This window comes from Kryptolebias marmoratus, linkage group LG11 (assembly GCF_001649575.2).
Source record: "Kryptolebias marmoratus isolate JLee-2015 linkage group LG11, ASM164957v2, whole genome shotgun sequence".
NCBI lineage: Eukaryota > Metazoa > Chordata > Actinopteri > Cyprinodontiformes > Rivulidae > Kryptolebias > Kryptolebias marmoratus.
The window spans coordinates 22,877,817-22,900,806 of NC_051440.1; the positions used below are offsets into that span (position 1 = coordinate 22,877,817).

General features: G+C 38.7%; 2 protein-coding genes across 3 annotated transcripts; both read left to right on the plus strand.

The window, feature by feature from the left end:
- The first annotated feature begins 1,366 nt into the window (after positions 1-1,366).
- cry1b (cryptochrome circadian regulator 1b) lies at positions 1,367-13,946 on the plus strand. 2 transcript variants are annotated; one of them, XM_025006515.2, is made up of 12 exons: positions 1,367-1,494; positions 2,113-2,290; positions 5,117-5,225; positions 5,701-5,843; positions 5,957-6,141; positions 8,384-8,472; positions 9,152-9,292; positions 9,518-9,829; positions 9,930-10,081; positions 11,132-11,334; positions 11,788-11,919; positions 12,267-13,946. In XM_025006515.2, the coding sequence occupies exons 2-12, from the start codon at positions 2,133-2,135 to the stop codon at positions 12,347-12,349; spliced, it is 1,707 nt and encodes a 568-aa protein (XP_024862283.1). In that variant the 5' UTR covers positions 1,367-1,494; positions 2,113-2,132; the 3' UTR covers positions 12,350-13,946. The 2 variants fall into 2 exon arrangements, with proteins under 2 accessions (XP_024862283.1, NP_001316296.1); NM_001329367.1 differs by lacking the exon at positions 1,367-1,494 and having other exon boundaries at positions 2,133-2,290; positions 12,267-12,349.
- A 1,240-nt stretch (positions 13,947-15,186) lies between these two features.
- On the plus strand, positions 15,187-20,234 carry zgc:153031 (uncharacterized protein LOC557552 homolog). The gene is made up of 6 exons (XM_017418885.3): positions 15,187-15,376; positions 16,123-16,172; positions 16,271-16,376; positions 16,777-16,903; positions 18,704-18,819; positions 19,377-20,234. Exons 1-6 carry the CDS (start codon positions 15,213-15,215, stop codon positions 19,465-19,467), a joined length of 654 nt encoding a protein of 217 aa, XP_017274374.2. The 5' UTR covers positions 15,187-15,212; the 3' UTR covers positions 19,468-20,234.
- The last annotated feature ends 2,756 nt before the right edge of the window (positions 20,235-22,990 follow it).

The following is a 22,990-nucleotide window of genomic DNA, read 5'->3' on the forward strand; positions in this document are numbered from 1 at the left end:
AAATAGCTGCATTTGACAGCAGTTTGGAGTTTTTCCGGAGCAACAGCGAACCCTGGTGTTCTGCAGCCAGATGACACTTTAGCTAACTGTTCAAGAGTCTGTTTGGGACTCTGTTTAACTCCATCATCACCAAATTGCGCATGGGTGCCAAATCTGGCCCCTGGTGACTGACTGGTATGGCAGGTGTGGAGTGGAGGTGGGGGCTGGCAGGGGTGGGGGGGAAGCACCCACCCACAATTTACTGAACGATGAAAACAGTGTGAAAATGAGAAAATGGTATTAAAGATGTAAATGTAATGTTTTAATTTACCAAATAAAATGAATCCTGCAACTTTGTGAGTCAGGCATCTTATTTCCAAAGATCTGAAGCAGAACCTCAACCTTCCTCATTCTTAAGGCTGTTTATATTCCACTGATTCTTTTTTTGGTGGCAATTAAGTGAAGATCAAGTGTTATTCTGTATTTTAATGATATATTTTAAAAATGTTGCTGCCTGTGGGGCTTAAATGTGTGCACTGATGGTGTCAGAAACACACCTATAGCCCCGTCAACAACTTGTTATTGATTTATTTTCTCTTCTTTTAGATTTGCAATACTTTTTAATGTTTGTTTTTTCATATGATCTCGTGTTTTTTACTGACCTGATATTTCTGAACAGTGAGCAAGATTTTAATTAAAAAATAAGAATTACAGCTGATCTTTGCTTGGCACCTTCATCAGCTAGCTCAAATTTCAGTTCCAATTTGATCTACTGAAATCTTTTTTATTACACTGGCATAAACTTTTTAATTTAGAAAAAAATAAATTATACAGCCTCTTAAATCTGTTCTTTGTTCATACTGCCATCTAGTGGTAAATACAGGCAAGCCAGTTGAGAATTATGGAGCGAGTTTGACTCATTTCTGGATTTTGCTTTGAGTCAAAACTGAATTATTAAAAAAAAACTATACAAAACAGTGTATGGTAGGTGCAAGCACTGAACACATGTAGTTTAATCTGGTATACATTTGTAATCTGACCTGTGATGTTTTATTACTAAAAAAAAGTCTGATTGTAAACTTATTTAGGTAACAAATCAAAACTGCATGCATTTCTGATTATTTTTTGTACACACATTCAGAGTCATTGCTACGAGGGGGGACGGGGGGGACGCTTATTCTGTTGTTTTGTTTATGTTTTTGCCTAGTTCATGTCAGGACTCTAAATACGAGTAGCACGAGCCGTACACGCCTGCAGTAGATCTCACATCACAACAGTTTTACGTAATTTAACTTGACTCGCTTTGGTTTCAGATTACCGCGCCCGCGGGTGGGCGGGGACTGGTTACCACCGAGAGAACAGAGCGGCTGCTCTGTGGCGGTGCGCGCCGCGCATCAAATCGAACGCAACCGTTTTCGAAGGCACCGCCACGCCGCGAGGCACGTGATCATCCGGGTACTTCTGGGCACTCAGCATAACTCTTAATCCCGGGACTCCGGTTAGCTGCTCCAAAAGGCAAGTTTTCCTCGCTTGCGTCGAGGGTTTTCCGTTGTCCACGCGACCTGCGGCGAAACTGTGATCGAAAACATCGAGTTCGAGAGGTTTGAAGCGGCAACAGAGGCTGCGTAAGCAGAGATAATAACAACGCATTATGGAAACGTGACCGACAAAACGTTATACAACAGTTGATGGTAACCAATTGGAGCCCTGCGTTTCTTCCTCGGCGTCAGTGAGGGTGGGGATGTTGATAGAGGGGACATCTTGCCTGGTCGGGTTGACAGCGTGGTAAAATACTCAGTTTTTTATCGTTTAATTGAGTTCGGTTTTGTGTAGGTTAACTGGAGACAAACGGATTGGTTGAGCTTCGCTACTGGTTGTAATTTTGCTCTAGCTGCGGCTCGTTTATTTATTTATTTTGGTAAGTGTTTTCACTTCGTCGTTAGCCGCAACCTTGACAGGATCTGTGCATTTTTTGCAGAACTTTGTGGATAAATGGAGCGAGGTTAAGCTCGGACAGACCTTTTAAACCACCTGAACAAGCTCCTCGAAAGCTTGTGTGACTTTTTGTTTGACAGAACAGCGACAGAGAGTTTTGTTGTTGTTGTTGTTGTTTTGGTGGTGCACATCGTGCAGAAGGACGCACAGGCGACATCATGGTGGTCAACACCATCCACTGGTTCAGGAAGGGACTCCGGCTGCACGACAACCCAGCTCTGAGGGACTCCATCCGGGGAGCGGACACCCTGCGCTGCATCTACATCCTGGACCCCTGGTTTGCTGGTTCCTCCAATGTGGGCATCAGCAGATGGAGGTAGGAGATTAAATGGGGGGAAATATTTTGTTCCTGGACCTCAAACCTAAATCTGTTAGACTGTGTTTATTATTAGGCTGACCAGTCCTGTAATCGTCCCTATCAGAAATGAATTTAGCCTGCCTGAAAGTGAGTGCATGTTTATTTGTGTACCTCAGCAGCCCTTATCAAACTGATTTATTGAAGGTTTACCTAAACAGCAATCTGTATTCAGAATATAAACAAACGGAAATATTTTCAGACCCACATCAAATCCGAACAGTCTGTCTATATTTAATCTATGATGTTCAGTGATAAGACAATGAAACTCAAACACAGCCACTTATTATTTAAAGCAATAATAGCTGTGAAAATAGTTTCTCAATTCAAACACGATTTCGTTAAAGGGTTGTTTATGAGTTAATGTAATTTAAACTCTCCAGGGTTTTTGTCAAAGTTGCATTAGAAAACATCAAATATTCCTCACCTTTTGTTTACATCTAATATTAGCAATCATTTGCAGAAATTCTCCCTTTAGAGTTTATTTCTTGTGACAGCTCACCTGACCATCAGGCCAATTGCTTTTTTTTTCCACTTGCACATTTGGAAATAATTGAAACTCAAAAATATTTACCTGTTTCTGAAATATGCACCTGTTAAGGTCATTGGTAATGCATAATTGTGTTTACTTGCTAATCAGTAATAATAAGTTGTCATAGCCTTTAAGGGAAAACTAAATTCCAATTATATAATATTTGACCTGAAATAACCTAATGAAATGGTAAACACTAGCTGCTGTTTTGTGAATTGTACAATTCTTTAAAGAAACCTCACATTTAATAAAGCATAAATAAAACTATTATGGTAGAGGTTGGCAAATATCCAAGTCCTACCTTTATGGTCAAATCTGAGTTAAATATGAATGTTTGATCAGCAGGTTAAAGCATAACGTATTAAACTTGACCTTTTTAACCAAATTTTGCCCCTTTTAATCCTCGATGGCCATAAACCAGGGCTAGTCAGCTGGTGGCCTGCCAGTTAAACAGCCCTGGCCTTTAAATTGTAAATTTAATTCATGTAATGACAATATTTGCCAGACGTCCAACCCCTGAGCTGTTCACTTTCAGTAACTGTTGCCTCGCTGAGCAATTTAGTTATATAGCCCTGCTATAAACTATTTAGATTTTTGTTTTCTGTATTAAAAAGGCAACAAAAAAAATGAATCTTAAAAAAAAAAACTAGTGAAGAACATCAGATTCCACAGTTCACTGCGCTACTTGCAACTGAATTTAAAAGTTACAAATCTTCATAACCCTAACCCAAGATTGCGTGCCTCATTGTTTGTTTGCACAGATGCCCATGTAGATGCACATAAAACCAACAGCTTCCCAAAATGTTCTGATTTTATCATGTTCAGCTTCATTCACAACTATGATGAGTCAGGTTACAGAGAGACGATCAACCTGTTCTTCGCCCTGATGTAAAGAGAACAGCCTGTGCTTCAGTCTTTGTGAAACCAGGAAGATAATTGTTGACTTTACCAGGCAGGGAGGAAATCATCACACAGCTGTACTCGTGAGGAGGGTGGGCGGTTGACTGCGAACAACCGCCTGTTAGTCCCGCTGACCATCAGAGAGGAATCTGCTTCATCCAGTCCTTCACATAGATGAACATGAAGAAATTCTGCCACACAGATGTATATGTTGTATTTCCTATGTATATTAAGGAGCACTTTTGGTCACGAATGAGTGTTTATACTTAGGTTTTTGTCAGAGCAGTTAATATACTAGCTTTAACTCTACTGAAACGGGCCGTATTTCATATAAAAGAATAAGCTTCCAGCAAATATAGTGATCTGTTTCATCTAAGATATTAAAATAAGATTTCAGAGTATCTTGAAAAAACTTGCAGATGTTCATTAGACTGGAAAATGTTACACGAACATCCCTTTATGAATTTGAAGGGGAAAAAAAGTTTGGAGAAACGTATTAGCTGCTTTTCACACAGCTTTTTAACAGCAGGAGATTTTCTGCTGCTGATGTTCTCTTCCAGCTGGAAAGTGGTGTCTTATTGCAGCAAAGATGGTGCAAACATGGTGCAAAAACAGGTTTGCTGTGGAAATAATCCATTTATTCACAAGGTTTGAGGCTCCCTGATGACTGTTTATAATAATAATGGCACTTTATATTTAGAAACTACATTATTGACAAGTAGACTAATTCTGATATCGATCTCTTTGTGATCTTAGCCTTTGGCATAGCTGGATCAGTTGGCCAGTCGGCTGCATTGTTAAATAAATGACATTCATTGTGCAAATTGTAAAAGTTTTTCCTGAATCAGTCCAGGGCTACATGGTAGATTATAGTACTGGTGGTGTTTCAGTGTACGTCCCTTTGAATTCACAAGACTGTCCGTTTAAAGTCATGTCACTTGTACTAAAATAAAACGGACCGTTCAGTTCCTGCTGAAGGCTCCATGTAGTAATTTTGCTGCCCAGCCACCGTGACAATAATAGTTAATTTTTCCTTCTTACTATTTCTGGTGTTCGCCTCTGAATGAATGGCTGGGAAACTGGGTCAGTGTGTTTTTATTCTCATTACGTGACCACTCAGCCTAACCTACATTAAATTCACACATCAGGCTGTTTAACCGTCTCCTTTACTCAACTATAAAACCTCTGTTTATATTCTTTTTTTGTAAAACTTCTATCTTTTTTTCCCAATGCTGTAGACATTTTGACTGCCTTACAAGAGTAGATTATTATTTATTCATAAAAAAGTTTGTCCAATTCAGTTACATTTAATGCTTTTTACTGCCTAACTTACCAAGTTCCCTTTGTCTTCCCAGGTTTTTGCTGCAATGTTTAGAAGATCTGGATGCAAGTCTGCGCAAACTCAACTCTCGTTTATTTGTCATCAGAGGCCAGCCTACAGATGTCTTCCCTCGGCTTTTTAAGGTATGAGTGATGAAGCAGAGAAAAAAACTGATTAAAAAGCAGGTTAATGTATGCAGATTTTTAGGAAAAGAAAACAGGAAATACCTGGTCTTTTTTTTTTTAAATGGGTTGTAAAAATAGATTTTGTTTTTATATTAAAGTATTTTAGAACACGTTATCCACACATTGCACATTTACACAAATACCCAAAGGCTGCATTGAAATTGAAATACTCAATGAGGATATACTATTTTGAATATCAAAAATTCTAGCAAAATAATAAAAAAAATAATAATTTGCATGATTTCATGTGTACTTTGCTTCTTTGTGCCATGATGCAATCATTCCGTAATATTTTATGAGATTGTTTTACATTTCTAGATTAAATGCAGTCTGGTTTAATTTAATTACTTTGTGAGTTACTCTAAATATGATGAAAGTGTAACAGTATAAACACGTCTGTAACTGGCTGTGTGTCTGCTTCTTTGTTTTTCAGGAATGGCAGATTGGGCGTCTGTCTTATGAATACGACTCTGAGCCGTTTGGTAAGGAACGTGACGCTGCCATCCAGAAACTTGCCAGTGAGGCGGGTGTTGAGGTGATGGTTCGGATTTCACACACACTCTACGATCTGGACAAGTGAGTTACTGGACTTTAAAGTCTTATGATGATAAACCTGTTTGAGAGATATTGCTTCATATCCTGTGTACTTTTAGAGGCTTCCTTTTTAATGCATGTTTCTCTCCTTAAAGGATTATTGAACTCAACGGCGGCCAGCCTCCTCTCACATACAAGCGTTTCCAGGGGCTAATCAACCGAATGGATGCTGTGGAGCTCCTAGCAGAGACGATCACATCTGAGATCCTTAAAGACTGCATCACTCCCATCAAAGATGATCATGATGACAAGTTTGGAGTTCCTTCCCTGGAAGAGCTTGGTGAGCATTTTCTATATTTTAGATTTTACTTGTGGTTTGTTCTGCACAAGCAGGACTGGTGTCAGTAGCAGCTCCTGAGCATAAATTTTAATGGGGCAGACATTCATTTCCTGAATCAATAACCACATGAATATTGGAATTAGGGTTACATTTTCTGTGGAAAAAAAGATGGGCTATATGTTGTTTAATATTCATTTTATTCTTTTTTTTTTTTGTGCATGAAGTTGTTGCCTTTATCTCCCTCCCCATGGGTTGAGATGGTGTCTCGTAAAAATGGTCCGTTCTGATAATTAAATCAGAGAAACGGATGCCTCCCACACACACATCCATCTGTATTTTTAATTTTAACTGGGTACAATTAAACAGGCAGATGCATGGCTTTCTGTATTGGGTTTCTCATGGTATTTGAAGCAATAATACTTGAGAATATTAAAGGTAAATTGTGAAAAAATGTCTGTGAAGTAATTCTAAAAAAATATATAATTCAATAAAGTGTTGCTGGCACTTTATATATTAAACCCTTTGATTACAGCACCCACCTGGGCTTGAACCTACAGATTATTAAACCACAGAAATGACCACTGAGCTACAGCAGACACACACCGTAGGAAGCCACATAATTGGATAAATAACATCCACTTGTGGCTGATATAGATAGTTGCAGACACAGAAAATAGGCCTACCATGTTGAAAAAAAATATCTCCCCTCTGTCTTTAATTTTCTGTATTCTGTTCATGATGGGTCCGTCTGCTCCAAGCTGCCTTGAAGCTTAGAAGATGTCTTCTAATTTTAACCTCATGAATGGATTTTTGATCAGAAAATCTCCACTGTTGGACACAGCAGGTTTTGCTGCAGCTATTTCTGAATTAAATATGATCACGAGGGGTAACTTTAGTAGTGGTCGTATCACTGAGCTAAAACCAGCAGAATTTGTCCACAGGGCAGAATATTTTGTGCCCCAGTGAGACTCTGTTGGAGCTGCCCTGCAGTCCTGCTCACTGTCGACAGGAGACATGTTAAATCTGCTGCTGAACGCCATCACTGACCTGTACCACCCTATGACTGCAAATAAGTCAAAAACTGACAATGAATCACAACAAAACATTTTAAATTTCATTTAAAATTGTCAGATCAGTTGAAAAACACAGAACAAAACAATACACAGCAAGCTAAGTAAGTGATTTGCATTGTTCATTAGGAGGAACTACTTTGTGGGGCGGATGACTTTTATTTATACTTTTTGGTGGAGCTGTGCCCCACCTGACTTCATGGACCGGCCACGCCTGATTGGTGTATTAACAAAGTAAATTCAGGTTCTCTCTGTTTTCAGGGACACAAAGCTGGTTCATTTTTTATGTGGGTGTGTCACTGTAACATCTCCAGCTGGAAACGTAACCTAGGTCATGGCAGATCAAGTATGAAGAAGTGATCTGCACCTGTGAATCACTGTTTCCTGACTAACCTGTTCTCTGAGAAAGCATAAGAAAAGTGTAAAGATTAAACAATGGTAGATTGTCTTCTCTGTTTTCTTTTAGAATGAAAAGTTGTTTTGGTTTAACTCTACAGTAATAAAATCTAAGACATACTTTCTGTGAGTAAAGAATCTTCCTGTTTTCTTTTTTAATCAATGAAAGGAAAAAAGTGCTTTGAGTGCATGAATCTGCAGGATAATGTCTCAGTTCATATTGATCCTCCATGATCTTATAAAATAACTTAAAACAACATTTAAACCCCTTTACTACTTTTTTTTTTTTAGAACCTCGTATCATATTCTCAATTTTACTGCTTAGTGGTTTAAATGTTATTTTTCTTTTTCCTTTTATTTAATGCAAAGTACTTATAAAACAGCCATTGCTGAATCAGACTAAAACATGTCTCAAGAATAAGCTACACTTGCAGCACATTAATTAAACAGAATACACAAGATCACCAAGTTTAGCTTTAATTATGTAACAGTGATGTTGTTGTTTCTGGTAAAATTATTCACTACTAGATAAGTAAGTGTGGTATGTTTGATGTCATCGCTGAGCTTTTTACATCAACCTACACGTCCAGAACCAGAACCACGGGTTGACTTAAGTTAACATCCAGAATCGTGGCAGGCTTAATAAGACCTGTTTTTAGGAATAATTAAGCTTGATAATGAAAACCTATCCTGATACGTTGACCCCACTTTATTGCGCCGGTCCCATCATGCCACAGTGTTGAAGTCGGGGGATAACAACACTGTTTATCTGACAGGTTTCGAGACAGATGGGCTCACCACAGCAGTCTGGCCAGGTGGAGAAACAGAAGCCCTCATGAGACTGGAGCGACATCTGGAGAGAAAGGTCAAATTTACTGCTCTGCGTAAACACAAAATAAAATCTGAATGTTGTCATTACATCCAGCTTTTATGACACTAATGACTTCCCTTATGTTACTGTTTTACAATTATGAGCAACGGGTGTAATTATCATTATCAGTCTCTGGTAGTGTTTATTCAGGTTAAACACTTTCTTTTTTTTAAATCCAAACTGACATTAACATTCTGCTTCCAACAAATGATCTACATGCACGAGAGAAATGTAACAGTTTCCTGTAAGACAGATGACTTTTGTTTGCATGAGTTCTTACTCTGTTCTTTTTTTAATGTGTATTAATAATGCCATAAGTTAATTTTTGTTATTGGAATATTGTTGCATTTCTTTATTAATGCAGTCACATCAGCATTTGCATTTCCTCTTCTTTTGCAAACTTGTACTTTAGAGCTCAAATTTACCTGTGCAAGAAAACAATGAGTGGTTAACACTTATGATGACCAGTAAAATTTCTCAACAGGAAACTTAAATCAAGCCTGAAGGCCTGTTAATATCACTGTGGCTGAATTAGTGTTCTTGCAGTTCTCTGTTGTTTTTTAACCATTTGTGTATCCTGCTGTTTGCAACATTGTTGTTGCTTCAACTCTTTAGCCTCAGCTTCTGACTGACGGTTGTTAAAAATTGTCATGTCTGTATTATCTTTTGACAGGCATGGGTGGCAAACTTTGAGCGTCCACGTATGAACGCCAACTCCCTGCTGGCCAGTCCCACAGGCCTCAGCCCCTACCTGTGCTTTGGATGTCTCTCCTGTCGTCTCTTCTACTTCAAACTCACCGATCTGTACAGAAAGGTAAGAAGTGGCCCTTTAAAATCAAATTATAGCATTGTGTTTTAGGACTTTTTTTTTTTCTTTCATGTGAGATGCATATGTCTTTCTATGTTCATGTCTGTAAGTCATTTATAACATTTTTTATGATTGTTCAGAATGTTTAAGATTAGAAAAATCTTTTTTTTTTCCTTTTTATTAGTTTGTATTGCAAATAATAAAACTATTCACTCATTTTGTCTTCATCAGGTCAAGAAGAACAGCACCCCACCACTGTCCCTGTACGGCCAGCTGTTGTGGAGGGAATTCTTTTATACAACAGCCACCAACAACTCCTGCTTTGACAAGATGGAGGGGAACCCTGTGTGTCTACAGATCCCCTGGGACCGAAACCCCGAGGCGCTGGCCAAGTGGGCGGAGGGACGGACAGGTTACCCGTGGATTGACGCCATTATGACCCAGCTGAGGCAGGAGGGATGGATCCACCATTTGGCTCGGCACGCTGTGGCTTGTTTTCTCACCAGGGGAGACCTCTGGATCAGCTGGGAAGAAGGCATGAAGGTAGGAATAGAGAGGTTAGAATAAACAAAGAGGTAATTGCTATTCTGTCGCTGTGACCGTGTGCGTTCTCTGGTCTCTAAGATGTCTCTCCTTCATGCAGGTTTTTGAGGAGTTGCTACTTGATGCAGACTGGAGTGTAAATGCTGGCAGCTGGATGTGGCTCTCCTGCAGCTCCTTTTTCCAGCAGTTTTTTCACTGCTACTGCCCTGTGGGCTTTGGTCGGCGCACAGACCCCAGCGGCGACTACATACGGTCAGTCTTTACTTTCATGTGCCTCACATGAATGAATTTTAAAACAGGGTTTTCTGCTGTTTGTGTTTCCCACGGTCTGTTAAAAGGGGGAAATAGTCTCATGGCTCAGTTGTACTTTAAGGCCTCACATGGGGGAAGGAATTTACCGTGGTTTCTTTAAGATTACTAAAAATATACAATTTTTTCTTGGACTTTTTGTAGTCATTACTATATTCATAAAATGTAGACTGTCTGACAGTATGGTACTGAGTAGGGATGCACTGATCCACATTCTTTCACTTCCGATCTGATTCCGATACCTGAATTTGGCTATCTGCCTGCTACCAGTACTTTAATATTATTATCATTATTGTTGATTTTATATGAGGCTGGAGTAAACTCTTCTCTGCAGGCAAGTATTATGTGAATGAATGTATGCATGTGTGTCCTTAAAGGCAACTTGAGGTAAGCGTGAGGTCAGAGAAGGAAGTTACAAAAACAGGAAATCACGTTAACAGGAACAATCCCATCACATAAACAAATATGCAGCTGTAAGGGTTTCAAATTGACTGTCAGTATTTATTAAATCCAAGACAGATACTCATGAAGGGTAAACTTCTCTAACACTACCCCTCTCCAAATAAAATACCAAGGGCTGCTTCATCTGATCAGCACAAATCAAGTATACTGGCTCTTATAGCAGCAACAAATCAAGGTTTTCAAATGTCAGATATTTGAAATAAAGCAAAAGAGCAATAAGTGTAAACATCTTACACACGGTGTCAGTAAAACGGCGTGCATCTGATCAGCACAGATCCAGAGCAGGAGGAGGTTAGGCATTGAAGGTGACCTGGATTAAGGTTAACACCAGAGTCCGTGTAACTATTTTTCAAAAGAAAACAGTTAAAAGTAAATGACTTCTCAAAACGTTAACATGAATCAAGTTAAGAAACTTCTATAATCCCTTTAGCGTTCACACAGTGTCTGGTGGATGTTTACCTTGTTTTTGGAATGATTCCTCAAGTTCTCAGTTTTGTTTCTCACATCTTTCTTCTTCTCTTTTTTTACCAGGCGTTATTTACCTGCATTGAGGGGTTTTCCTGCCAAATACATTTATGATCCTTGGAACGCTCCCCAGGAAGTGCAGAAGGCGTCCAAGTGTATCATAGGAACCCACTACCCCAAACCCATGGTGAACCATGCCGAGGCCAGCCGCATCAACATCGAGAGGATGAAGCAGATTTACCAGCAGCTTTCCTGCTACAGAGGACTGGGTAAAGACATCCCCCGCATGCTAATCAAGCCTCACATAAACTGATGACTGCTAATTGATATAAAGAAATCTCGTAGAAAGTAAATGTGAATTAAAGGGCAATAAAGGTTAATAGTTCTTTAACAGAAATAAACCCCACTAATTTTCTTCTCTGCAGGTTCTTCTTAATGCATGTTTGTGTCCGCTGCTCCAAATCAAACCACAATTTTAGTTCAAGGTTTTGATTGTGCTTTAGTTTTACAGCTTTTTGATACTGTGCTGTTTCGACCCCTGAGGAGAGAAAATTGTAGCAAATCATGTCTGCGGTAATTAGTATGCAAATTATCATTAGTGTAAGTGCCAGACATTCATGTTTGTTTCAGAGCTGAAGAATCGTTGTAACGGACTAGGATTTTTTTTCCTTTCCTTTTCAACTTGTACCAGGTGGATCAACTTAAATTACTTTATCTTTCAGGCCTGCTAGCAACAGTACCAGTAAATCTCAGCAGCGGTGTCAGTAAAGCTGAAGGAGTCAACACAGGTACAGGTCAGGGTCCAGGAGGGTCCTCTGAAGACTTCACAGTGAAGGAGGGATCATCTCAGACAGGTATATACACATCAGAAGACTTTACCTTGTGTGTTGTTGGTAAGTTCATATGTTAGTTATGGAATAATATTCACATTCTTGGCAAAATCTACTATGCTTGAGACTTTTTCTGTGTCCAGCATTCTATCCAAATCTGACCTGCAGGATCTCTGAGTTGTTTAGAACTACAGTATAAAGTTTTGGCTTCATTTCAACACATCACTTCTGCTGTTTGGCTGCTAAAATTAGATATAAAAACGATAACATGCCTTAATCCTGGTTTCTATATTGTAAAATAAACAATAGTTTTTTTGTACTGATCCGAGCTGTGTCTCAGATAATCTGATCTGAGTCGTGTTTTATTGCAGAAAGAAGGCGGTCCACTCAAAAGCGCTGTCATGAAGACACCGAACCTGAAAGCTGTTCTAAAACCTGGAAGCCAAGCAAATAGAGTGGCCAAAGTTTAATACAAAGGGTTTGTGTTGTGTCCTGTATCTTCTGCGAACAACCATCAAACTGTGAAACCACGGAGGAGACAGTCGTCTTTGTTCTACACAGTATTTCTGGCTTTTCTGCTGAGTTGTTGTGGCTAAAAAAGCAGCAAAATCCCAACTTGATAGTTTTGCGGGTGTATTTATAAAGCAAAAAGAAAATTTCACGAGGTGAGATATTGTTACTGTCGGACCTTGACAGCAGAAAGTCTCCAGTAGTCTACAGATACAGCAGATAATTAAGGAAATATAGTTGCTTATTGGTGAAGTTGAGAAACGTCAGTTAACACAAGAGGACTAAAGACATCCATCTGGTCTCCAACCTTTACTTTCGTCCTTTTCTCATGTTACTTCAACTCTGGACCTGAAAACCTTTCTTCCCGCCTCGGTGTGTTTTATGAAAAGACTGAGGCAGAATGGGAGGGAGAGTTGAAGTCATCCAACCACTGTTACAAAAAAAATACACAACCTATTCCAAAAATAAAACCTAGTTTTTGCCTCAGTTTCTCCACGTGGCTTGAATGATAATACCACTTTCTTTGAAGTTCAGGTTCTAATAAATATAATAATTACTGGCAAAACATTAGGCTTTGTGGCTGAGTTTAGTTCCTTTCCTTCAAATATCTGTGGTCTGCTGCCATGCTGACTAACTAACAACGCCATGTAGCGCCAGGCCAAGATGGCGGGACAAATTCTCGTCTCGTCAGCATGCACTGCGTTGTAGTTGGCCGTTTCAGTGGGTTAAACAGCCGTCCTCTGTTGTCCTTCGTGTCATGAGACTCATCAGAACATGTTGCTGATAATCTGATTTCTTCAGCTTTTGCGCCCTAATTTGGATAAAAAGATGGAATGTAATTCCATCTGAGGGATGAAAGCTCTAATGTGAAGAGGAGTCACCTTCATCCACTTTCAGCACATTAGATGAAAACCCTGACGAAAGAACATGAACTTCTGAATGTATTTAAGGTATTTTTGTTTTTGATGCTAACAAAACAAAAGTCTGATGTTCAGGAGAAAAATGGAAGCCAGTTGATGAAGCAGACCATCAAACATTTTGTAAATATTTTAATTTTCAACTTTTGTATATTTGTTCACGTGGTCCTTCACCTCTTTTTGTAAATAATAATAATGTAAAACTATTATTATAAACATGTTCTTCTGTCCCCCTGTTATTGTAAATCTCTTTTGTTTAATAAATGACAATGTCCTGACTGTAATGAAATGGGAATAAAAGACAGAAATTTATAAGCATTTATTTTCTGAGTTTATACAGTAATTATTACTTTGATTCCAGTTTTTTCCTATCTGGATAGCAGATACTTGTTGGTAAGGTTCTGATTAATTATTATTATTCTGCTTTATGGTCTGACTTTCACCAAAATACACACTTGCAGTTGTTGTTTTTTTGTTTTGTTTGTTTGTTGACACAACTGATCAAAATGTCTGCTATAAAAAGGATTTAAAACCTTGCAATTATAATATAAACACCATTCCTAGTTGGACCGGAGCCAACTTGTGCTGTAGTTGAGAACCTCCAATAAACTAAGATCTTCAGACCTTTTGACATTTTCTGTTTTCTGCCATTTATGAGTCCTAAATCTAGAGTCGTAGCTAAAAACTTATATCAGAAGGTTTAATAAATACTTAGAAGTTCCTCCGAAACAAATCACATAAACACAAGCTGATGTTAGAAATCCATGTGGTAGAACAAGGTTTTATTAAAATACATTTTATGCACATTGTAAAAACTTAGGGGCCCTATTTTTTTATTTTCTTTCAGTTGTCTCAACTTTTTTTTTCTGTCCAAACAATAAGGTGAGTTGTCTGAGTCGGATCCAGAATCCAATTTTGATGTTTAAGGATAAACGACCTGTAGATGGTGAGTCAATGTGACATTTTTCTGTCTGTCTGACTTGGTGTTGGAGTAAATTTAAAATACATTTGTTAAAGGTTTACCTACAAAAACTACGCCGGGCTAATGTTGGTCAATCATGTGACAAACGGGTTCCACCAGGTTTTTAGCAGATTCAGAGAAGTGCGTTGTTCACATTGTGTACGTACCCATATTTCAGAATTTGTCTGAAGATTGTGTTCGTACAGACTAACTGATGCCTGACCCTTTTTAACGTTGTTGGGTGGGAGAGGTTACATACAGGCTCCTTCCTTTGAGCTGAAATTCACCAAGTGTCACCGAAGTCTGGGACTAAAACACTTCATTGTCTAACCCAGTAACTTGTTTTATTTTACTGCACTTTATGAGACAAAATCAAGGTTTTTAAACCAACAAGGGCCACCAAAAAGTCAAAGTCTATCCTCCAGAGTAAATTATTTCAAAACGTAGGGGGGGAAACAGGGACGTATTGTTTGTTTTCTCAGCACTAATTCAAAGACAAAATGTTACACAAGATAAATCCCAGCATGAGCTCAGGTTCCACAGGATCTGTTGTTACAGGCTTTTTTATTCTGTAACATCAGGCTGTGCCTAAATGCTGCTAACAGGGTGATGTCATTTCTGTATTTGCATAAATTAGATTTTGAATGTTTTTATTGTAGTGCAGTGATGTGATTTTATCATGGAACAAAGACATGCAGAGAATTACTCGTCTTCTGCTCCTCTGACACATTTTTACTTCTCTGAGAGCAGATTAAAACAGATAAATGTAGTTTATCATGGGTTTTCTTTTATAAGCAGTAAGGACTGCCCCCTAAGCGGTGAGTCACGTTTCAGCAGCTTAAAAATGCAGAGAAACTGTGCAGTGTCCAATGGCAGCTGCTGCTGGGTGGGAGGAGACTGCTCAGACTGAATAAACTGCTCTCGCACACATGTCACCGCCTCTGTTTTCAGCTTCCTGCCGTCTGACTGAAAAGCTGCTGCTGGAGATGGAGGAGAGCCGGGACAAGCTGCAAACCAAACCTATCCGCCTCATCGCTGCAGTCTGCAGCAACATGGGGATGGGGAAAGATGGCTCACTGCCCTGGAGTTTACCGTAAGACTGAAACAAGTCAGGATGAAGCTTACAAAAACCTTCACAGCCTGTAACTGTGCATTAACAGCTCTTAATTAGTAATTTAATTAGTGTTAGTTAACATTCTTAAAATCATCTGACATTTCTGTAATTATTATTAAGAATACATGAAACATCCTGCATTAAGTGAAGAATCTGATCTGATTTTTGTCACAAAGTGTTTCTGAAGCTGCTGCTAATTACTTTCGCAGACTAATATGGTTTTTATCTGTTCATTAACCATAAATCTAAGAGCACAGAGTAATGACAAAAAGTCATTTAAAGGTGGGTAATAAAAACTGCTGTGAACTTGGGTCACGGCTGTAACGATGGGGCTGCTGGGTGTGATCAGTGTTATGTGCTAAAGGTAAGGAAGGTTATATTGGGCTGTAATAAAAGCAGGACTGAACAATGTGGAGACTGTTTTAACGTGTGACAGCTGTCATGTTAAAGAAAAAAGTGGAGCACAGTTTACCCAGAGCAGAGAAAGGAAACTGCTGTTGTCTTATTTTCCTTTTGTCTCCATAATAATCAGGTTAGAATCTGAGCTACAGGTATAAATGTGTGCGGGGGTGTTTATTTTTATTTATTGGTTGCTGGATTGTTGTTGATGCTGCTGGTTCTGAGGACAGAATGTAATTTCCATGGTGATAAAGAGACATAATAAAAAAACCTTGAACTTTGCAGTTTGATTTAATATTAAATTATTATTTTTTTTTTTTTCACAGATCTGAATTTCAGTACTTTTTGGACACCATCACAAGAGTGTCTCGACCAGGTATTACAGTGTTTCTCCTCTGCTGTTGAGGATTAGGTCCTGACATTAGCTCTGTGCAGTATGATCAGTAAATTCTACCTACATGTTTTATTCTGAAGGTAACATGAATTTGATCGTTTGGGGTCGGCTGTGCTGGAAATCCCAACCAGACAACATGTTACCTCTGCCCAACACTCTGCATGTATTGCTCAGTAAAACACTAAGGTGAGTATCAGCACACACAAACACACACACAAGTTTGTATTTCTATTCTTATTGAATTGTCTTCCATTCATTTCTGTATCCTAACCCTGACCTTAACCCTAAACCTAACCATCACCACCAGTATAATCCTAATCCTAATTTAAACACAATTCATGCCTTAACCCTAAACCCAAACACTGACATTCAACCATAATAGGTCCTGGCCTTGCTCACCAAAATGATAACTCATCCTGATAAGATACTGTAGGGGATTATACCAGGACAGGTCCTAAAAGCTAACAGAAGACAGATACTCGTCCACACAAACAGTTCTGCATCAACAAGAGCTTTAATTCAAAAAGGCCAGCTGCATTCAGAAACTAATCCCATGTTTTATTCTGTCTCATCTCTTTCCTTACAGCACAGTCCCGGATCGCGCTCACTTCCTGTGTCGAGACTTTGAGAGCGCCATCCGACTGGCAGCTGAACCCCCCCTCTCAGGTATAATAGAGACCATCTGGATTCTTGGTGGGACACAGGTCTACGAGGTAAAGCAGCTCGATAGTCTGACACCTGAGTGTGTAAAGGCAGCATCTGTTTTTCACATTTCAACACAAGCTGTCTCACAGTCGCACAGCACGCCCACAGGACACTTTCTATATTTCTCATCCCACCTGTGTGTGCTGTGGAACAATAAGGGCTGGGACAGCAGCAGACCTCTACCTTATGGAAGTGTCCCTGAGTAGCATTTCTGTAGCTTTGCTTCAGTTTCAGCAGGAACAGTTTTAGCCCCCTCTTGTGGCAGATTCTTGGCACAACAACTGATTATTGCTACACTTACAGGCTTTCTGCTGAGGCTCCAAACCTGCATTTGTTTAAACAGTTTAATAATTACTCAGTACTCCTCTTGCTATACCTATTTTATCAAATTAAAAAAGAAATTTTATGAAAAGAATGTATTATTTCCCAGTAGACTGTCAGAAAATGTTTTTGAGTCGCTCTAAAGGTGTTTTAGTCTGTGGGGGTAAAACGTACTAATCAAGTTCAAGTTTGATTTTCTACATCCGATTAGTTTCAAGAATGAGCTCGCCAAATTTTCCTTCCAGTCTGGAAATACGCTGTTACCCCTGGATAACTCATTCATCTCACATGATTCCCGGCGCTGCCAAAATTCCATGTCTGCTCAGCCGGAACAATAAAGCCCAGTTTGTCTCTGCCAGCCAAGCTAAAGACAAAAAGCAGCCCTTTGTTATTTTAATTAGCTTAAATTAAACCATTTCACACACGCAAAGTTGGAAAAACACGCCACATTCTCTTGTATATTTAAAAAATTTTAGTTTTTTGGTGGTTTAACTAATATACTGAGCTACACTTAAACCATAGAACCAGCAGTGGTTCAGTCTTTGCAACTTCTGCATATTTTCTGCTTTTTTAGCCGTTCATACATCAAAATGTTCAGCTCGTCCAGGAAATCTGTGCTATGACTTTTGCTTTTTGTAACTTTTATGCTTTTCAAAATATTTACCTTTATTTACAATTTTTTCCACATAGAATTAGAATATAATTAGAGATATTTTTTATTATTTTAAAAAACATTTTTCTCTTTGAGTTCTGCTTCATAAAACTGGTTCTGTTTTTGTCTTCTTGAGCTACTTTTGGTTTTCAGCTACTGTTCTGCTACTTAGCTTTTAGCTGGCTGTTTTCTGCTTTTAGCTGTCCTTTTGCTACTTTTAGCTAGATTTTTTGCACTTGTTGGGTTTGTTTCAGCTTTATTAACTCACTCTCAATTGTTTCAGCAGTCATTCAGCATTTACTCCTCATTTTCACAGAAAATGTATTTTTTCTCATTTCTTTAGCCTTGGCTTTTAACAGCAGTTTTAGTTTCTTTCTTTCTTTCTTAGTAAAACATTTAGTCACAATCCATCAAATCAGTTTAAAAATATGTCTCAATATTTCTCCAGAGATACATACATTATGTCAGGCTTTGAAAGAGCATACATAAAAAAGAAGAAAAGCTATAAATTTAATTAGAATGTGCGTTTCTCAGTCAGTTATCTGACATCAGCTCTTGGCTGCGATCTTCAGCAGATCTACTGCTCACATTTGGATGTTTACTTTTTGCTCTTTCCACATTGAAATAGGAGAATTACTGAAAGACTCAAGCGGGAATTCTGCTCAGTTTTTTAAGCAAGCTGTGAAGTGAAAGAGAGCTTATGTGTTATAGATTCTGATTGTGGGCCAGATTAAAGGGCCGTATTTGGCCCGCGGGCCTGGCGTTTGATAGCTGTGGTCTGACCTGTCTGAACGCTGTGATGTGACTGGACTTTACGCTCCTTCTTTCTGAGCAGGATGCGCTGAAACACCCGTGGTGTGACCTCCTTTACCTGACAGATGTGATGGCCGACTTTGACTGCGATGTTTTCTTCCCAGAGTTTGACAGGAAGCTTTTCAGATTACAGGACAGGTAAGGTTTCATCTCGCTCCTAAACCGTTGACACTGAGTGCTTTCTGATCCCGAGGCTTCGTCGTCACGTCTGAACCTGTTGGTATTGCAGCCGTTGTGTGAGAGTTATTCACCCGGCGGCAGAAAGATCCTCTCTTTTTGTTCGAAAGCCAACATCAGCAGAGCTGTCAGGAGAAGCTGTCTGAGCAGCTCAAAAGGATTTGCTGACTTTACCAAAGCTTTGAAGAGCACTGATACTGATATTAGAATAAATCTGAATTGTAAATAAAGTGGAGTCAGTTCTTGTTATTAGAAGCAATAAATTTTCAATTTTATTATCACTTATAAACTAAAACATAAAAATTAGGCTGATTGGATCTTTAAGGGTTGTATCTGTATTTTTATCTCCAATAAATGTTTTTTTAATCCGGTTTAAATTATTTAAAAGATGCCTAATCGCTCCCAACAAATGACATTTTATTCACTTTGATTGTCAGTTTTTTATGTTTTGCTCCTAATTGACTCACAGCAACTTTTCTTGTTTTTTTTTTTTTTTTTTTTTGTTGTTTCCAAATAAGATTTCCTGATGTGCCGTCCGACGTTCAGGAGGAGAACGGCATCAAGTTTAAATGCCAGGTTTTCAAGAGAGATACTGCTGATGCCATTTAAATATTAACAGCATAAAAAAATGGACATAATCTGAAGACTATGAAAAGAATGTAGAGATTTCACTCGATAACACAATGTGTCAATGAAAGTTAATTTATTCAGCCTTAAAGTCACATTAAATAAATGAAGCACTTTGAATACAGACATAGTCTAGTTTTTAAATCAAGGTAAATCTGTGCAATTATATGTATTTTTTCACATTTCTAATCTTTGTCCAGAAATGATACTAAACTCAGGCATTTAACGAAATCTGCTGCTGCCTTCAGCTGTCATCCTTTAGCTTCATCCTCCCACTCAGTTTTCCTGCAGCTGCTCATAAAATGTTTGTCATTTAATGAGTCAGCAGCTAACGTTAAACACAGCCCACATCCTGGCTTTAAACAGGACATCTGCTTTGTTTTTTTAATTACACAACAGGTTCCAGCTTCTAAAGTTATAAATAATCAACCTGCTAATTTGTTTTTATACTACTGTCATAGTTGTTTTTATAGATATATAGAGTTTAATTTATTGTGACTAAAAATGCCTTTATTAATGATTTTTTTACCACTGTTTGAATGTTTTAGTTGACAAATAAATGAGAATGTGTCTTTTTTTTTTATCAATTTAAATAAAAAATGATTCATATTCATCATGATGTATTTGATCCTTTTAGCCGCTAGATGGCGACATCAGGAAGAAAAACGACTCAAAGTTCACATTCAGCCTGTTTGGACTTTATTATATTTCTCTTTTTTTTACAACTTTCAGCTAAAAGCCTAAAAGTTCACAACTAGTCACTTTTTTATTTTATTTTTCACAAAGAAGACACTTGTTTTGAATGGCAAAATGCTGAAATAAAAAGATGGAACATAGCATATACACTAATTTCAGATGTTTATGTCAGCAGCTTATTTAAAAGTGTTGCTCCCACTGCATCTTTTTTGGTGTACAAATAAAACAGACCTTTTATATGAGCAGACCATGTTTGCTCTGATGTTTGGTCCTGAAAAGCTCATCATTTGGTTGATAATAAATATAGATTAGTCATGACACATAAACCCTCCACCTTTTAGTCTGTAGGCGGTTAAAGTACTATCCAGGATTCAGATTAAATGAAAAAGGAGCTGGAATTTGGATTTATCAGACCATGAGACACTATAGACTCTGCTCGGGCCCAAAGTTAACAGTATGTTGCTGGATAATGTGATTTTTTTCTTGAATATTAAACTCCCTCTTTACATTTCTTGATGTATGAACAAACTGCGTTCACTGACACTAAATTTGAAAGGAGATCCTGAGTTCACACACCTGCTTTTGTGATCATATCTGCTTCTGATGCCTTGTTGATGATGCTTATAGCCTGTCAGAGTAGCTTTTTAGCCTTGTTCTCGGCACATAAAGACTTTCATGCATCCTTGATAATCGCTCCTCTGCACCTTCCTCCAGGTGCATTTTAGAAATTAGGCCATTCTTCAAAATATTCTGCTGAGATCAGGATCCGGGTCACGGGCAGGAGGGGAGAGGAGACACAGTTAGCCTTCTGAAGATGCCTAAATTATTCCACAAATGTTACCAACCTGCTTCAATTATGATAAATATTCAACAGCTATATCACCTTAGTGTTACACACTTTTCCAGATGGTTATTCTTCTTCTCTTCTTCTCCAATTATTTTGAGACGTTTCTGCTCATAAAACTCAAAATTAACATATTATTTCCGCAGCGGATATCCCCTCTTTGTAATAGTTTCTAAATAAATGCGGGGCATAACCTTCTTTGGATACAGGGCTGTTATTAAAGTCAGTTTATTTTCTGAAACATGTTCTCTGAAACAGGCTCTCCACTTCTCAGCAGAGCAGTTTTGATTCATCTCAGAGAGAGAGGCGCCTAAATGGTCAGTCGAATGATAAAATCAGTCATGAATGAATAAATGACAATGATGCCCAGCAGACCTGTGACAGATGAGCCGTTTTAGAGTTGTGAATCTCCCACGGCGGTCAATATAGAATCTTATTTACTTTTTGTCGTCGAACGTCCATCACCGTGACATTTATTTTCCTCCTGCTGCATGTAAAATATATTTGTGTTGTGTCATCGACGAGCGGTGACAGAAAACAAACTTTCCACTGAACACAAGAGGGGAAGATTTAGACCAGAGAACATTTAAATGTTGCTTTACACAAAGCGAACGCAAACCAATCAGAACAACTTTCTGCACAACGTGAGGTCGATCTTGTTTGTCAGAAATACTTGGATGACGATAAAAACCTGATTTTGATTGGAATGCAGACGTTATCTGTCTCCTTGAGTCACAGTGGATGATGCAACAACTTTTTTTTTTTATCAACAATAACAACTTTTGGCCCAATGGCTCCAAAGAAAACTTTAACAACTTCAGTTACACTGAGTGCAAGTGTTAGGAATGCATATCGCCCGCCGCCTTTCATTTCATGCAGGAGCTTTAAATCAACATTGTTTTAAGGAACAGGGCGTTATCTGCACCCGTGTATACGGCGTCATCTGTCAGTGCTCAGAGAATGTGTGGAGGATGACTCTCAGCTACTACCACACCAGAATTAGCTCAATATCTGTAAAACTGACTGAGCTGTAGCCATTAGCTGTGGCGGCCATTTTAGATAGGGTTGACTCCAAAAGTATATTAGTTGGAGATGTACATCCAGTGATTACGTTCTGATGGTTTCATTAAAATCCATTTATTGGTTCATGAAATATTTTGCTAACAGACAGGGTTGATGCCAAAGTTTTGAAGTCAAATATTTTCAATGTGTAGCGCTCTCTGAGTTTGTGTTGAGGATGATGCTCAGATACCAACATTTAGGTTATTAGCTCAAGATTTTTGGCTAAGCTACAGCCATATTTCTTTTTCCTAAAATCAGTTGGCTGTGGCAGCCATCTTGAATTGGGTGACTCCAAAGATTATTCAGTTGTAGATGATTATCCAGTGATTACTCTCTGAGGGTTTCATTAAGTGGTTTTGTAACAGACAGACACATGTAACAACATTATCACCGATCTAAAGATAAGGCCATCTGTGCTCCAGCTAAAAGTCATGACTTTTATCTGCCTCAGCACTAAGTTAAGCTTGGTTAATATCAAAGAATCAGTCATGCACTCCCGTGTTAACCTTTCTGACTTCTCGGTGTAATTTAAGAGCTTGGTACGAAGCTGCACAGCTGTCGACAAAGGACAAGGTAACACAAGGTGAGGAATAGATCAGAGTTGCATTTCTCCACCTGAGGCCTGTCTCATCTCACCTTGACACTTCTGATTAACTCCATGTGTTTATTACTTTGTATTTGGGAGAGACAAAGCGCCGCAACCTTGCAACCTGATGAGTTAAAGCAAATGCCAGTGAAAATTAGAAACCTTCAGCTGCAGTGTACTCGTGGTAATGTTGTGCCCCCCTCAGGGGTTCCGTGTTGTGAATGGTTGGAAAAAATGAACTCCAGTCAGACATCCATCTGCTGAGCTCAAATTCATTACCAGATGCACTTACTGTCGCATCCTCTGCCCATTGGCCA

Bases quoted from the DNA above. Each gene is read 5' to 3' on its own strand.
- cry1b (XM_025006515.2), top strand. From the start codon at position 2,133: ATGGTGGTCAACACCATCCACTGGTTCAGGAAGGGACTCCGGCTGCAC. The intron at 11,335-11,787 runs GTAAAGACATCC...TTTATCTTTCAG, and splicing joins TTCCTGCTACAGAGGACTGG to GCCTGCTAGCAACAGTACCA. The intron at 11,920-12,266 runs GTATATACACAT...GTTTTATTGCAG, and splicing joins GGAGGGATCATCTCAGACAG to AAAGAAGGCGGTCCACTCAA.
- zgc:153031 (XM_017418885.3), top strand. From the start codon at position 15,213: ATGTCACCGCCTCTGTTTTCAGCTTCCTGCCGTCTGACTGAAAAGCTG. The intron at 16,173-16,270 runs GTATTACAGTGT...TTTATTCTGAAG, and splicing joins CACAAGAGTGTCTCGACCAG to GTAACATGAATTTGATCGTT. The intron at 16,377-16,776 runs GTGAGTATCAGC...CTTTCCTTACAG, and splicing joins TTGCTCAGTAAAACACTAAG to CACAGTCCCGGATCGCGCTC.